General features: G+C 39.5%; 1 protein-coding gene across 1 annotated transcript in view; it reads right to left on the bottom strand.

The window, feature by feature from the left end:
- Nucleotides 1–5,666: 5,666 nt before the first annotated feature.
- Nucleotides 5,667–16,676, bottom strand: part of LOC140950148 (alpha-(1,3)-fucosyltransferase 11-like) — a 40,638-nt gene continuing 29,628 nt past the window's right edge. Inside the window, exons 3-6 of the mRNA XM_073399334.1 lie at nt 8,994–9,092; nt 7,913–8,270; nt 7,087–7,206; nt 5,667–6,778 (exon numbers count right to left, since the gene is read on the bottom strand). Of these exons, the coding sequence (XP_073255435.1) occupies nt 5,911–6,778; nt 7,087–7,206; nt 7,913–8,270; nt 8,994–9,092 (1,445 nt within the window). The 3' untranslated portion in view covers nt 5,667–5,910. The remainder of the gene's footprint in view (nt 6,779–7,086; nt 7,207–7,912; nt 8,271–8,993; nt 9,093–16,676) is intronic.

Genomic DNA, 16,676 nt, shown 5'->3' with positions numbered 1-16,676 from the left:
TAACTGTTATAAAATCAGACGTCTGATAACAGTTATATAACTGTCATATATAACTGTTATATAACAGTTATACGACAGTCATATATCTGTTATATAACTGTTATATAACCGTTATATAACTGTTATATATGACAGTTATATAACTGTCATATAACAGTTATATATGACGGGTTATATAACTGTTATATAAGAGTTATATATGACAGTTATATAACAGTTATATATGACTGTTATATAACGGTTATATAACTGTTATATGCATGCCAGTCATATAACTGTTATATAACAGTTATATAACTGTTATATAACAGATATATCACCGTGTTATATAACAGTTATATCAGACGGTTATATCACTGTTATATAACAGTTATATCTGACTGTTATATAACTGTTATATAACAGTTATATAGCTATTATATGACAGTCATATAACTGTTATATAACCGTTATATAACCGTTATATAACTGTTATAAACCTGTTATATAACAGTTATATAACTGTTAAATGCATGCCAGTCATATAACTGTTATATAACTGTCATATATAACAGATATATCACCGTGTTACAAAACGGTTATATAACTGTCATATATAACTGTTATATAACAGTTATATAGCTGTTATATGACCGTTATATAACTGTTATAAACCTGTTATATAACAGTTATATATGACTGTTATATAACAGCTATATAACCGTTATATGCATGCCAGTCATATAACAGTTATATAACTGTCATATATAACTTTTATATAACAGATATATCACCGTGTTATATGACTGTCATATAACTGTTATATAACAGTTAAATATGACCGTTATATAACAGTTATATAACTGTCATATATAACTGTTATATAACAGTTATATGACAGTCACAAAACTGTTATATAACAGTTATTTGACAATTATATAACTGTTATATAACCGTTATATATGACGGTTATATAACTGTTATATGACTTTCATATAACTGTTATATAACTGTTATATATGACAGTTATAACAGTTATATAACTGTCATATGTAACTGTTATATAACAGTTATATAACTGTCATATATAACAGTTATATAACAGTTATATAACTGTCATATATAACAGTTATATAACGTTATATAACAGTTGTATGACTCTCATATAACTGTTATGTGACAGTTATATAACAGTTTCATATGACAGTTATATAAGTGTTATAACTGTCATATTTAACAGTTATATAACTGTCATATATAAGTGTTATATAACAGTTATGTAACAGTTATATTACAGTTACATGACTGTCATATAACTGTTTTATAACAGTTACACATGACAGTTATATAACTTATAACTGTCATATTTAACAGTTATATAACTGTCATACATAAGTGTCATATAACAGTTATATAACAGTGATATGACTGTCATATAACTGTTTTATAACAGTTATATATGACAGTTATAACAGCTATATAACAGTTATATAACTGTCATATATAACTGTTATATAACAGTTATATAACCTTTAGATATAACTGTTATATAACCGTTATATAACTGTTATATATGACAGTTATATAACAGTTATATGACTGTCATATAAGAGTTTTATGACAGTTATTATAACCGTTATATAACTGTCCCATAACTGTTATATAACGGTTATATAACTGTCATATAACTGTTATGTAACAGTTATATATGATTGTTATATAACAGTTATATATGACAGCTATATAACATATATGGCAGCAGACATCTGCTGTCATATAACTGTTTTTTAGACGTCTGACATCATATAAGTGTTTTCAGACGTCTGATTTTATATGTTATGTTATATAACTGTCGTCAGACATCTGATGTTAGATATCCTTTTCGCCTCAACTCGGCAATGTTATTTTTGATAATGAAAAGATGACAATAGAGTGTGAGAGAGATCAATATATTATTGGAAACAAGAGAAAACCAAAGGTTACGGGGTGAGGGCGACAACGATGGAAGATGGAAACGCTGTTACTCCAACGCCGTGCTTCGCACAAGTTTCACTTCATAGATGTTCCAAACACGCGTGATCAGATTCTAAGTGACCAGGGAAGATCCAGATGTGAGTGATCTAATTGCTTTCTGTGAATTCCATTCATCCTTATAAGTGGAAGTCCAAACGAATGCCGGCTACATACCTGTGATGCATGCATAATAATAACCCGAAGATGAAAACTGCAGGCTTCTCTTGTTGCCTGCATAAAAGTAGTTAATAATGCCCCATTGCATGTCGTTGAAGGTCTCTGTAAGTGTCTCATGTTTTATTTTTGCGGTATTTTGGATGAGCAATTAAATTCCCAAAAAGTGCAATTCACTTCAATCAAAGTGTAAAAATGAAACATCTTATCCTTCCCAGGGTGAAAAACGGCATACTGTCTCTCGCAAACGAGAGAGCAAAAAGACCAGCCATTCCTGTCCGCCATGCAGAATTTCCTTGAGTAGCCTGATCTTTTGTTTCTTCCGTGTGCAGTCTTGTTTGTTCCATCAGGAGGTGTCTCAAAAATATTAATAAAGTGTTTTGATGTGTCAGGTGGTGCATGTATAATATTGTAATGCTTTAACTCAAATTAATTCCGCCCTTCAGAACTCAACTTGCTTCTACGTGGCTTTCCCTTGTGACAAGAATCAGTTACACACTCTTTAAAAATAATTTTAGAAAATCTCTCAGAAAAATAAGTAACAGGTATTTTATAGGGTTACCTTGCACAACTTTGAAGAAAATGGGAATGCAAAAGTTTTTTAGGCCGCTTTCTTCCCGTCTTTGAGTCTTTTCCGGACCAAAACAAAAAGGCCATGACCCCTCCCCCCAAGGGCAAAATTTTCCCTCCCCCCGTGCATATTTGAGTGGGGTCCATAGCTAAAAATAATTAGTGCAACTAGTACTATCACTGTACCGAGTTTGATGCTTTTACCCCAAAGTGCACAATTCAGCTATTTTTTTACACCATATGGCTGGACTGTCATTATTGATACGTGTTTTTCTACCTGGGAACCACATATCTCTTTTTGAACTTCTTTTTATGATATTCCAGAAAGGTGTTTTTTTTTTCTAGAATATCGTGAAACACATTTTTCCGGCCTATTTTGCTTCAAATAAAACGATGGAAAAAATGCCAATTTTTAAGCACATCCATGTACTAACCCTTTTGGAAAAATGCCAAGTTTTCTTTGAACTTCTTGCTTTTACACTCTAGAAAGGCGTTTTTTCTTTTTAGAATCTCGTGAAACACACATTCCCGGCTTATTTTGCTCAAAATAAAAGGGAGGAAAAGTTGCTAGTTTTTGACCGAAACCATGGAAAAATCCTAATTCTTCGACCTTTTTAACTTGTTTTTATAGTCTACAAAGGCGTTTTTCTTTCTAAAATATCATAAAATACATTTGCCTTGCCTTTCTTGCCTGAAATAAAAAGATCGAAAAATTGCCAATTTTTGACCGAAACCATGGACTAATCCCTTTGAAAAAAAATATTTTTTGACTTTTGTAAGTCGATGTTTTCATAATGTTTACTTCCTAAAACATCGTCAAACACATTTTCTTGGCCGTCTTTGCCAAAAAATAAAAACATGAAAAATTTTTTAAATTTTGACCAAAAATATCAAATTTTCGAATTTTTCCGTCGATGTTTTCATAGTCTAGAAAGGCTTTTTTTGTTAAAGAATATCCTCAAACACATTTACTGGTCCTATATACTCTAAAAAGGTTGTTTCTTCTTTAAGGAACATCGTCAAACACATTTTCTTGCCCTACTTTGACGAAGATAAGAAGATCGAAAAAGTTTAAATTTTTGTCCGAAATCATGGACTAGTCCCTTTGGAAAAAAAAAACAATTTTTTGCCTGTTTTAAGTCGATGTTTTCTTAGTCTAGAAAGGCTTTTTCTTTCTAAAATATCGTCAAACTCATTTCTTGGCCGTCTTTGCCAAAAAATATAAACATGGAAAAATTTCAAATTTTTGACCAAAACCATGGACTAACCCCTTTGGAAAAATATCAAATTTTCGAATTTTTCAGTCGATGTTTTTTTAGTCTAGAAAGGCTTTTTCTTTCAAGAATATCCTCAAACACATTTTCTGGTCCTTGGCTGCGTACTCTAGAAACGTTGTTTCTTCTTTAACGAAGATCGTCAAAGACATTTTCTTGCCCCACTTTGACGAAAAGTAGAAGATCGAAAAGTTTCAAATTTTCGTCCGAAACCATGGAAAAATACCAATTTTTTGACTTTTTTAAGTCAATGTTTTTATAGTCTAGAAAGGCTTTTTTTCCTAAAATATCTTCAAGCACATTTTCTTCGCCTTGTTTGTCAAAAATAAAAAGATGGAAAAAATTCAGATTTTTGAGGAAAACCATAGACTAACCCCTTTGCAAAAATCCCAAATTTTCGACTTTTTTAGTCGATGTTTTCATAATCTAGAAAGGCTTCTTTCTATCAAGAACATCGTCAAACACAAAGTTTGTTTTTCTTGAAAACACTCTTAGATCTATTGCTTGATGATGTTCTAGATAAAAAAGACAGTTCTCTGGACTAAAAAAGTAGTAACTTTTTTTACAAAGTCAAAAAATGGGAAATTTTGCAAAGGGATTAACCCACGATTTTGGTCAAAAATTTGAAATTTTTTCCAAGGTTGTTTTTCCTCAAAACAGTCCTAGATATAATTGCTTGATGACGTTGTAGATAGAAAACAAACCTTTCAAGACTATAAAAATAACTTTTTAACAAACACAAAAAATTGGAATTTTTGCATTTTTTTTGGTGAAAAATTTGAAATATCTTTCAAGGTTCTTTTTCTTGAAAATACGCCTAGATATATTGTTTGATGATGTTCTAGGTAGGAAAGAAAGTTTTCTAGGCTATGAAAGTAACTTCTCCATATAGTCGAAAAAACTGACATCTTTGCAAAGGTATTATACTCATGATTTTGGTCAAAAATTTGAAATATCTTTCAAGGTTCTTTTTCTTTACAATAGGCCTAGATAGATTGCTTGATGATGTTCTAGATAGAAAAGAAAGCTTTATAGACCATAAAATTAAATTTTTCACATAGTTGAAAAATTGGCATTTTTACAAAGGGGTTAACCCATGATTTTGTTAAAAAAGGTTCTTTTTTTATTAAATAGTTCTAGATATATTGCTTGATGTAGACTGCAAAACAGTCGGTTTTTTCTCAAAATCAGTAAAGAAATCGGTAAAGCATGGCGTAAGAGTCTTACGCGCGCGAAGCGCGCGAGCTTCACACGCCAAGACCTTTTGTTTGACTGCTCGCGCATACTTGAATACGCAAAAATACGGACTGTTTTGCAGTCTATGCTTGATGATGTTCTAGGTGGAAAAGAAAGCTTTCTAGACTATAAAAGTAAGTTTTTCACATAGTCAAAAAATTGGCATTTTCCCCATAACGGCCACCTCTTCACAACATCCACTTTTTCCTGTCCTCAAGTTGGCTGTTGCAGAGAAGATGAACTGTAGTTTCTTTAAAGAGGAGATTACTGGTAGCTATCCCTCCGTGGTGTGTATTTATCATAACGCCGTGATGAAAATAGCGTATAAGGTATGATGACACTGACCGACTTACAAATAGTTGAAAACAATTCCATCCACTGAGTAAGCATTTCAGATTTTCAGTGAATGATTCAATGATATCGTTTTAATATTTACCAACTTAGAAATCAATTGTTTACACCAGACTAGCTATATACCAATTTTTGATTGTGTTGTGTTTTTCTGCCTTGCAACTTTACCTCTTCGTTTCAGTCACTTGCCTTGTTATTTGAAGTTAACTGTTTTCTTTCTGCATCTTATTTCCTATCGTGGTCTCACCGCCTTGAGGCTTTACACTTCCTTCGAGATTCAAGTCTATCTCACTGATTTGAAACTTACTTGAAATTACCGTACCCATTTATCATACTTGTCTGTCAATCGTTTCAAGTATTTAGATTGAAATTTAGTGGCATTTGTTTCCCCCGCTAACAGCATCGTTTTCAATGCACGAGCCTCATAAAATCCTTCCCAGTAATTCACACTCTTGTTCACCCTCTCCTTTGTAGCCAAAGAAATAGTTGGCTCGGGACATTCGAGGTGATCTCTCTTCGCCATTCTAGGGGGAGGGGGTGGATTTTTCTCTGGGGCCCTCTTATGAGCCCGCAGTGCTTCTTGGCGCTCAATCACGCGGTCGCACACGTGACACTCAAAATTAGCATACATGCGATGACCGAAGTTGATTTTGTCCCATTCTCCTAGTACACGCCACGGTCTTTCTTCCACCATCTTGAGAAGAAACTCGTTTGTTATATGTTTAGGGTCTTTGTATCTCATATACTGCGCATACTCATCATCGTTGGCATTAAGGTATTTTATAAAATCCGCAAGGTCTTTGGGGTGCTTAAAATCGTTCACAAAGACTGCAGATTTCTCATTGGGCATCCAGTCCTTCGCCACCGGTGAGCCCATAACAATGGGCACAGCTCCAACTTCGAATGGTCGAAATAATTTTTCAGTCATATAATCGTTACAAACGGCATTCTCGAAGGCAATGTTGAATTTATACTGCGCAAGGAACTTGTAATACTCTGAACTATGAAGCTTGAGAAAGCCATTAATGTTGTCTGGCATTTTACGGTTGTTAAGACACTGTCCGTATGAATCAATATCAATGTACTGCATCAACTCTTTCACGTACCTCTCTCGATCTGACGGAGTGTAGCAGTCGCTCTGGACATACACGATAGGAGCAAGGCCTTTCTCTTTTTGCAACCTGAAAACATAGAAAAACGTTTTTAGTGGATTGGCTAGTTTCAGTTAAGCGTGAGACTTGCTGGGGGTACCATCGCTTTCTTTTAACGGCTATTGCGAAGGAGCTAAGGGGCTGTTTACATGGAGAGAGAGGAAGATCCTAGAAGGCGGAACAACTTTTCGTTGGGTTTAAATGCGGAAACAGTTACGCTCCGTGTGGTGCCAAAGTAGAGAAGGAATCAAAGATTTTGACACCTAGTGGGCTGCTGTAGACACGTTACATTTTGAGGGCAGTTATTTACGTCAGAGGCATATGTATTGGTTACTGACCTATTTTTCTCCGTGATTGAAACTGCAGGTGTCTCTGTCCAATCCTTTAGATCTTTAATGAAGTGAGTCGAAAGAGGATAATCCGATTCACGTCGAAATGTTGCCGTGTGATTAAAAAGACTACAAGAGATGAGAGAAAAATAGGTACATGCAAAAAGCCTTCTAACTCCTAAGACCTTGAGATCGAACATTTCAGACGCTTTAGTTTAACGTAAACTCTATGGGCAAAGATTTGTTGACGTTTTGCACTGTTACCATTTTGCATCATTACTATTCGGATATTAATGAAAAGGCAGAATGCAGCATTGTTCCTACCAATCATAATATCAAGGCTATCAATAATGCAAAAGTTCTGTGTGGTAAAAGTGTTAATGTTCAGTATATTCTTTGCTGAAGATAGAGGTTTTACGATTCGACTTCTAACTGCAAAGAGACAGTGCAGGCTTATAACTAGCCTCCCCCGCAGGCGTTTTTAGGGGAGATCGTATTTCTTCCCTCCCCACAAACGCCTGCTCAACGGAAAACAAAATTACTTTCTCATTGTGGGGAGGGAAGAAATACGATCTCCCCTAAAAACGCCTGCGAGGGAGGCTAGCTTATAACAGACCATTTCCAGGTTTACTAAGCCTTTGTCCCAAAACGATGATATGCGCTTCGCCTTTAGTATGAACTTATTTTTTAGTTCTCATCCAGATAAGGCTCATTCCCACAAGACAGGGTTTGCACTTAGCCTCGTGTTGAAAAACGCTGGGGTTTTGGAACTCGGAAATGACCAATTCACAAAGACACTTTGTAAAAGTAACCATGACCTCAACCCCATACTTACACCAGCGCGTCCTCGAAGGTCAGCATCCAGTTGTTCTTCGGTGACTCCTCGTGAAAAAGCGCCCACTCATCCCAAGGCCTTCGCGGCAGCGGTAAGTCATCAGCGCGCAGGTCTGTACCGTAGAAGATAAATGCTCGAGTCGCGGGGTCATTTTTGAGACCGCGATCAATGGAGGTGATACACGTGCCTTTCTTACACGTGATCTCATGATTACTTTGGCTGCGGTCATGTGGAAATAGGTCTTGAGTCCACCATAGAAGAATAGGTTTCTTTCCTTCAGGAATGAATGGCACAGAATTTTTGGTGTAAAGTGACTTGTGCGCATGCTCTGTTATGGTCTCGGCTTGGTGAGTATTGTCTAAAAAAAATTCCAAAAATTCAACTTCTAACTGACATGAACAGAGTTAAGTACGTGATTTTCGGCACTTCTTGTTTGAGTGTGGTTGCAATTGCGCTTTACCCGTAGAGACTTCGCCCGCTGAGGCAAACCGAGATTCGTTTGTAAAATGCAACTGTCCTCATTCTATGGAAGTTAATCTCACAGTTGAATGAACAACATAAGAGGTTGAAAATAAACCGCAGAAAATTAGGCTTGAACGGCTTCTTCTACCGAACAGGCAGAAAACTTGATTGCCTGTTCATTTCTTCCCCCCTAAGGTAATCTTTATCTTCTACTGTAAAGGAAACGTTTTCCAACAGAAAAATTCTACCGGAGACAAAACTGCTTGCTTGTTAGAAACCTAAACAAATAAACACGAGCTGTGCACGCATACTATATACCTCATGTAACGAAAATTTAGATGACGTTAAACATTGCATCTGAATGTTCAGGATAAACATAAACTAACCAACAGCGCATGCTGAAGACCTTCCAGCCGACAAAACTTTGGGTCTTTCCGCTTCGTAACAATATTATACTGCCTCGCTTATGACTCCGCTTACGACTTCGATTTTTGATTTTCACTAGGTGATAAGCGCCCTTACGACTTCGCTCGCGACTCCAACTCTGACTCCGTTGCTAGTGAAAACCAAACTTAACGCTCACCAACTATTAAATGTCTCCTTGCCGAATCACACTCACCCTCTTCATTCAGAAAGCACTTGCCATCAGCGGCACAATGAGCCCCATTGGAATTTTCGTCCTTTGCTGCTGTGGCACAAGTTCGCATAGAAACCAAAACTAAAAGGGAAGTTAAAAAAAAGTTATGAGAATAAGTGTCAAGGGATTTCTTTGTCTCCTAAATATTGACTACTAGGTAAATAGAAGATTTCCGGTGAATTTGTGCCGAAAAACGAACTACAGCCCATGGTATGTATATCAGAGAGATGATCGTATTCGGACAGAAATTGCAAAAGAAGTGGTAGAAACGGTTTGTATAACTTCAGAGAAACAAAATTCAAGGATTTTTCAAGGACAAATTACACTTTTCAAGGCCTAATAAATCAGCATTCTTTGACCCCCTTTTGAACACCTAATACTGGCTAAAACACTCGATGGAGTCGTTTACGATTTTTACATCTTCAGCCATGGTTGATAAGCTCTCACATTATGTTGTACTCCTTTCCGTAACAACACTACTTTGCAAAATGAAGTCACTGGGTATGACTTGCAGTCTGAGATACAAAAATAGCATTTGAAATAAAGAAACACAGACTAAATGATGTTCCTTCCGGTTTTGTACTGACCATTTATTTTCGTTTCACTCCGCTGACCTTTTTCTCTGTTTTGTACTTGTTATTTTTCCTATGGTCTAGAATCTAATTTAACAGAAAATGACGTGGCGAAAACGAACTAGTGAGTTTCAAGGACTTTTCAAGACCATATAAAGAAATCAAGTACTTTTCAAGACAACTCGGTATTTATTTTTGACGACACAGATGATATGCTCTCCTCGTGGGAATCGTTGTTTAATTCGGCACTAAATTCGAATCGTCCTTGGCGAGTTAAACGAGTTGCAAAGGCCACAGAATCGCCCGTGTTAGATAGTTCTGTCATCAAGCAGCTGAGGAAGCGGGACAGGCTTCTAAAAATTGCAAAAAGATAAAAAAATCCTGCCTACTGGGAAAGCTACAAAGGAGCTCGGAATAAAGCAGTTTTTCTCTTGAGAAGAGCCAAGTCCAAGTTCTTTAAAACTACCTTCGAGAATAATAAGAATAACACCAAGGGAATGTGGACGACCATCAGATCGCTCATCGGTGTCAATAAGCAACAATTGATTAATCACCTAAGAATCAAAGAGAAAGATTTAGGAAATAACGAAGAAATGACTGAAGCAATCAATGTTCACTTCTCAACAATTGTAGATAAGCTGAGAAAACTGTTACACGACGTGCCGTTTGAAACCTCTAAGTAAGATCTCGGAAGGATGAAACTGCAGCTTTCTCAATTCCACCTATAGCAGAAGCAGATGCTGTTGGCTATCTTTTGAAAATTGGTTCCAATAAATCTACTGGTGTCGACGGCATCAGTTCTCGAATGCTTAAACTAGCTGCTCCGAATATTGCACTTTCAATCACAAAGTTCATCAACCTATCTTTTTCTTTAAACGTGTTTCCCAGTCGTTGGAAAACTGCCAAGGTAACACCAATCTTGAAAAGCAGAGACCCCACTGATGTTAAAAACTATCGTCAAATATCAGTTTTACCCATTCTGTCTAAGATTGCGAAGAGACACAATGCACTCTACAACTTTTTGTACGAAAAAGATTTAATCTACATCAGACAATGGCGCTTTCGCTCGATGCAAAGTACAATGACAATAGTGACAACGGTCACAACGGTCACAACAGTGACAACAGTGACAATGGTGACTAAAGTGACAACAGTGACAACAGTGATAACGGTGACAATGGTGACAACGGTGACAACAGTGACAAAGGGGACAACGGTGACAATGGTGACAACAGTGACAACAGTGACAATGGTGACATGGGTGACAACAGTGACAACGGTGAAAACAGTGACAACAGTGACAACGGTGACAACACGGACAATGGTGACAAAGGTCACAACGGTGACAACAGTGAAAAAAGTGACATCAGCGACAACAGTGACAACGGTAACTACAGTGACAAAAGTGACATCAGTGACAACAGTGACAAAGGTGACAACATCGACATCGGTGACAACCGTGCGAAAGTGACAACGGTGACAACGGTGACAACAGTGACATCGGTCTAACAGTGACAACAGTGACAACAGTGACAACGGTGACAACGGTGACAACGGTGACATCGGTGACAACAGTGACAACAGTGACAACAGTGACAACAGTGACAACAGTGACAATCGTGACAACAGTGAAAACAGTCACAACGGTGACTACGGTGACCACAGTCAAATCAGTGACAACAATGACAACAGTGACAACAATGCAACAGTGAATCCAGTAAGAACAGTGACAACGGTGACAACAGTGACAACGTTGACAACAGTGAAAACAGTGCAAACGGTGACAATGGTGACAACAGTGACAACTGTGACAACAGTGACAACAGTGACAACAGTGAAAACGGTGACACCAGTGACAACAGTGAAAACAGTGAAAATGGTGACAACGGTCACAACAGTGACAACGATGACAACGGTGAAAACAGTAACAACAGTGACGACAGTGACATCAGTGACAACAGTGGCAACGGTGACAACAGTGACAACGGTGAGAACAGTGACAACGATGACAACAGTGACAACAGTGACAACAGTGACAACGGTGACAACGGTGACAATGGTCATGACAGTGACATCAGCGACACCAGTGGCAATGGTGAGAACGGTGACAATAGTGACAACGGTGAGAACAGTGACAAGGGTGACAACAATGACAACAGTGACAACGATGACAATGGTGAAACAGTGAAAACAGTGACAAAAGTGAAACCACTGACAGTGACAACGGTGACAATGGTGACAACGGTGACACCAGTGAAAACGGTGACAAAAGCGACAACGGTGACAACAGTGACAACGGTGACAATAGTGAAAACAGTGACAACGGTGACAACAGTGAAAACAGTGACAACGGTGACAACAGGGACAACAGTGACAACGGTGACAACGGTGACATCGGTGACAACAGTGACAACAGTGAAAGTGACAACAGTGACAACAGTCAAAACAGTGACAGTGACAACAGTGACAACAGTGACAACAGTGACAACAGTACCAATAGTGATAACAGTGACAACAGTGACAACAATGACAACAGTGACAACGGTAACAACAGTGATAACAGTGACAACGGTGACAATGGTGACAACGGTGACAACAGTGACAACGGTGACAACGGTGACAAAGGTGACAACGATGACAACAGTGACAATGGTGACAAGGGTGACAACAAAGCTAACGGTGACAACAGTGACAACAGAGACATTAATGACAACAGGGACAATGGTGACAACGGTGACAATGGTGACAACAGTGACAAAAGTGAAAACAGTGACAACGGTCCAACAGTGACAACAGTGACAACGGTGACAACAGTGACAACAGTGAGAATGGTGACAACAGGGACAACAGTAACAACAGTGATAACAGTGACAACAGTGACAAAGGTGACCACAGTGACAGCAGTGACAACGGTGACCACAGTGACATTAGTGACAACAATGAATACATTGACAACGGTGACAATAGTGAAAACAGTGACAACGGTGACAACGGTGACAACAGTGAATACAGTGACAACGGTGACAACAGTACCAACAGTGATAACAGTGACAACAGTGACAACAGTGAATACAGTGACAACGGTAACAACAGTGATAACAGTGACAACGGTGACAATGGTGACAACGGTGACAACAGTGACAACAGTGACAACAGTGACAACGGTGACAACGGTGACAAAGGTGACAACGATGACAACAGTGACAATGGTGACAAGGGTGACAACAAAGCAAACGGTGACAACAGTGACAACAGAGACATTAATGACAACAGGGACAATGGTGACAACGGTGACAATGGTGACAACAGTGACAAAAGTGAAAACAGTGACAACAGTCCAACAGTGACAACAGTGACAACGGTGACAACAGTAACAACAGTGAGAATGGTGACAACGGGGACAACAGTGACAACAGTGATAACAGTAACAACGGTGACAAAGGTGACCACAGTGACAGCAGTGACAACGGTGACCACAGTGACATTAGTGACAACAATGACAACAGTGACAACGGTGACAATAGTGAAAACAGTGACAACGGTGACAACGGTGACAACAGTGAAAACAATCACAACGGTGACAACAGGGACAACAGTGACAACGGTGACATCGGTGACAACAGTGACAACAGTGACAACAGTCAAAACAGTGACAGTGACAACAGTGACAACGGTGACAACAGTGACAATAGTGACAACAGTGAATATGGTGACAACAGTGACGACAGTGACAACTGTTACAACGGCGACAACGGTGACCACAGTGACATCACTGACAACAATGACCACAGTAACAACAGTGCAACAGTGACAACAGTGACAACAGTGACAATGGTGACAACCGTGACAACAGTGACAATGGTGACATGGGTGACAATAGTGACAACGGTGACAACAGTGACAACAGTGACAACGGTGACAACACGGACAATGGTGACAAAGGTGACAAAGGTGACAACAGTGAAAAAAGTGACATCAGTGACAACAGTGACAACGGTAACTACAGTGACAAAAGTGACATCAGTGACAACAGTGACAACGGTGACAACATCGACATCGGTGACAACCGTGCGAAAGTGACAACGGTGACAATGGTGACAACAGTGACATCGGTGTAACAGTGAAACCGGTGACAACGGTGACAAAGGTGACATCGGTGACAACAGTGACAACAGTGACAACAGTGACAACGGTGACAACCATGACGAGAGTGAGAACAGTAACAACAGTGACAACGGTGACAATAGTGACAACAGTGACATCAGTGACCCCTGTGAAAACGGCGACAACAGTGCAACAGTAACAACAGGGACAACAGGGACAAAGGTGACAACAATGGGAACGGTGACAAAGGTGGCAACAGTGACATCAATGACAACGGTGAAAACAATGACAACAGGGACAACGGTGACAATGGTGACAACAGTGACTACAGTGACGACAGTAAGAACAGAGACAACGGTGACAACCCCGACAACAGTGACAACAGTGACAACCTCGACAAAAGTGATAACAGTGAAATCAGTGACCACTGTGACAATGGTGACAATGATGCAACAGTGACAACAGTGACAACAGTGACAACAATGACAAAGGTGACAACAATGACAACAGTGACAACAGTGTCAATAGTAAAAAAGGTGACAACAGTGACAAAAGTAAGAACAGTGACAACAGTGACAAAGGTGACAACAGTGAGAAGAGTTACAACAGTGACATAGGTGACAATACTGACAACAGTGACAACAGTGACATCAGTAACAACAGTAACAACGGTGAGAACGGTAGAACATTGGCAACAGTGACAACGGTGACAACAGTGACAACAGTGAATACGGTGACAACAGTGATGACAGTGACCACAGTGACCACAGTTACAACGGCGACAACGTTCACCACAGTGACATCACTGACAACAATGACTACAGTAACAACGGTGCAACAGTGACAACAGTGACAACGCTGACACCAGTGACACGGGTGACAAGAGAGACAACAGTGAGAACGGTGACAATGGTGACAACCGTGACAACAGTGACAATGGTGACATGGGTGACAACAGTGACAACGGTGACAACAGTGACAACGGTGACAACACGGACAATGGTGACAAAGGTGACAACGGTGACAACAGTGACAAAAGTGACATCAGTGACAACAGTGACAACAGTGACAACAGTGACAACGGTGACAACGGTGACAACAGTGACAACAGTGACAACAGTGAAAACAGTCACAACGTTGACAACGGTGACCACAGTCAAATCAGTGACAACAATGACAACAGTGACAACAATGCAACAGTGACAACAGTAAGAACAGTGACAACGGTGACAACAGTGTCAACGTTGACAACAGTGACAACAATGCAAACGGTGACAATGGTGACAACAGTGACAACTGTGACAACAGTGACAACAAAGAAAACGGTGACACCAGTGACAACAGTGAAAACAGTGAAAATGGTGACAACGGTCACAACAGTGATAACAATGACAACGGTGACAACAGTAACAACAGTGACGACAGTGACATCAGTGACAACAGTGGTAACGGTAACAACAGTGACAACGGTGAGAAAAGTGACAACGATGACAACAGTGACAACATTGACAAAAGTGACAACGGTGACAACGGTGACAACGGTCACCACAGTGACATCAGCGACACCGGTGGCAATGGTGAGAACGGTGACAACAGTGACAACGGTGAGAACAGTGACAACGGTGACAATAATGACAACAGTGACAACGATGACAACGGTGACAACAGTGACAACAGTGACAAAAGTGAAAACACTAACAACAGTGACAACGGTGACAATGGTAACAACGGTGACAACAGTGAAAACGGTGACAACAGTGACAACGGAGAAACTGGTGACAACAGCGACAACGGTGACAACAGTGACAACGGTGACAATAGTGACAACAGTGACAACGGTGACAACAGTGAAAACAGTGACAACGGTGACAACAGGGACAACAGTGAAAACGGTGACAACGGTGACATCGGTGACAACAGTGACACCAGTGACAGTGACAACAGTGACAACAGTGACAACAGTTAAAACAGTGACAGTCACAACAGTGACAACAGTGACAACAGTGACTACGGTACCAACAGTGATAACAGTGACAACAGTGACAACAGTGATAAGAGTGACAACGGTGAAAATGGTGACAACGGTGATAACAGTGACAACAGTGAAAATGGTGACAAGGGTGACAACAAAGCTAATGGTGACAACAGTGACAAGAGAGACATTAATGACATCAGGACAATGGTGACAACGGTGACAAAGGTGACCACAGTGACAGCAGTGACAACAGTGACAACGGTGACAAAGGTGACCACAGTGACAGCAGTGACAACGGTGACCACAGTGACATTAGTGACAACAATGACAACAGTGACAATGGTGCAACGGTGACAACAGTGAGAAAAGTGACAACGGTGAGAAAAGGGGAAACAGTGACAACGGTGACAACGGTAACAACGGTGACAACAGTGACAAGGGTGACAACGATGACATAGGGAACAACAGTGACAACAGTAACAACAGTGACAACGGTGACAACAGTGACATCATAACAAGAGTGACAACTGTGACAACCGTGCAACGGTGACAACAGTGAGAACTGTGACAAGAGTGACAACTGTGACAACAGTGACAGTGACAACAGTGACAACAGTGACAACCATAACAACAGTGATAACAGTGACAACAGTGACAACAGTAAGAACAATGACAACGGTGACAACCATGACGAGAGTGAGAACGGTAACAACAGTGACAACGGTGACAATAGTGACAACAGTGACATCAGTGACCACTGTGACAACGGCTACAACAGTGCAACAGTGACAACAGGGACAATGGTGACAAACATAAGAACGGTGACAAAGGTGACAACAGTGACATCAATGACAACGGTTACAACAATGACAACAGGAACAACGGTGACAACGGTGACAACAGTGACTACGGTGACAACAGTGACAACAGTGACAACCTTGACAAAAGTGACAACAGTGACCACTGTGACAATGGTGACAACGATGCAACAGTGACAACACTGACAACAGTGAC

Source organism: Porites lutea, chromosome 10, assembly GCF_958299795.1.
Source record: "Porites lutea chromosome 10, jaPorLute2.1, whole genome shotgun sequence".
Classification (NCBI taxonomy): domain Eukaryota; kingdom Metazoa; phylum Cnidaria; class Anthozoa; order Scleractinia; family Poritidae; genus Porites; species Porites lutea.
The sequence above is the reverse complement of the archived record's forward strand: the minus strand, read 5'-3'. Positions and strand labels throughout refer to the sequence as shown.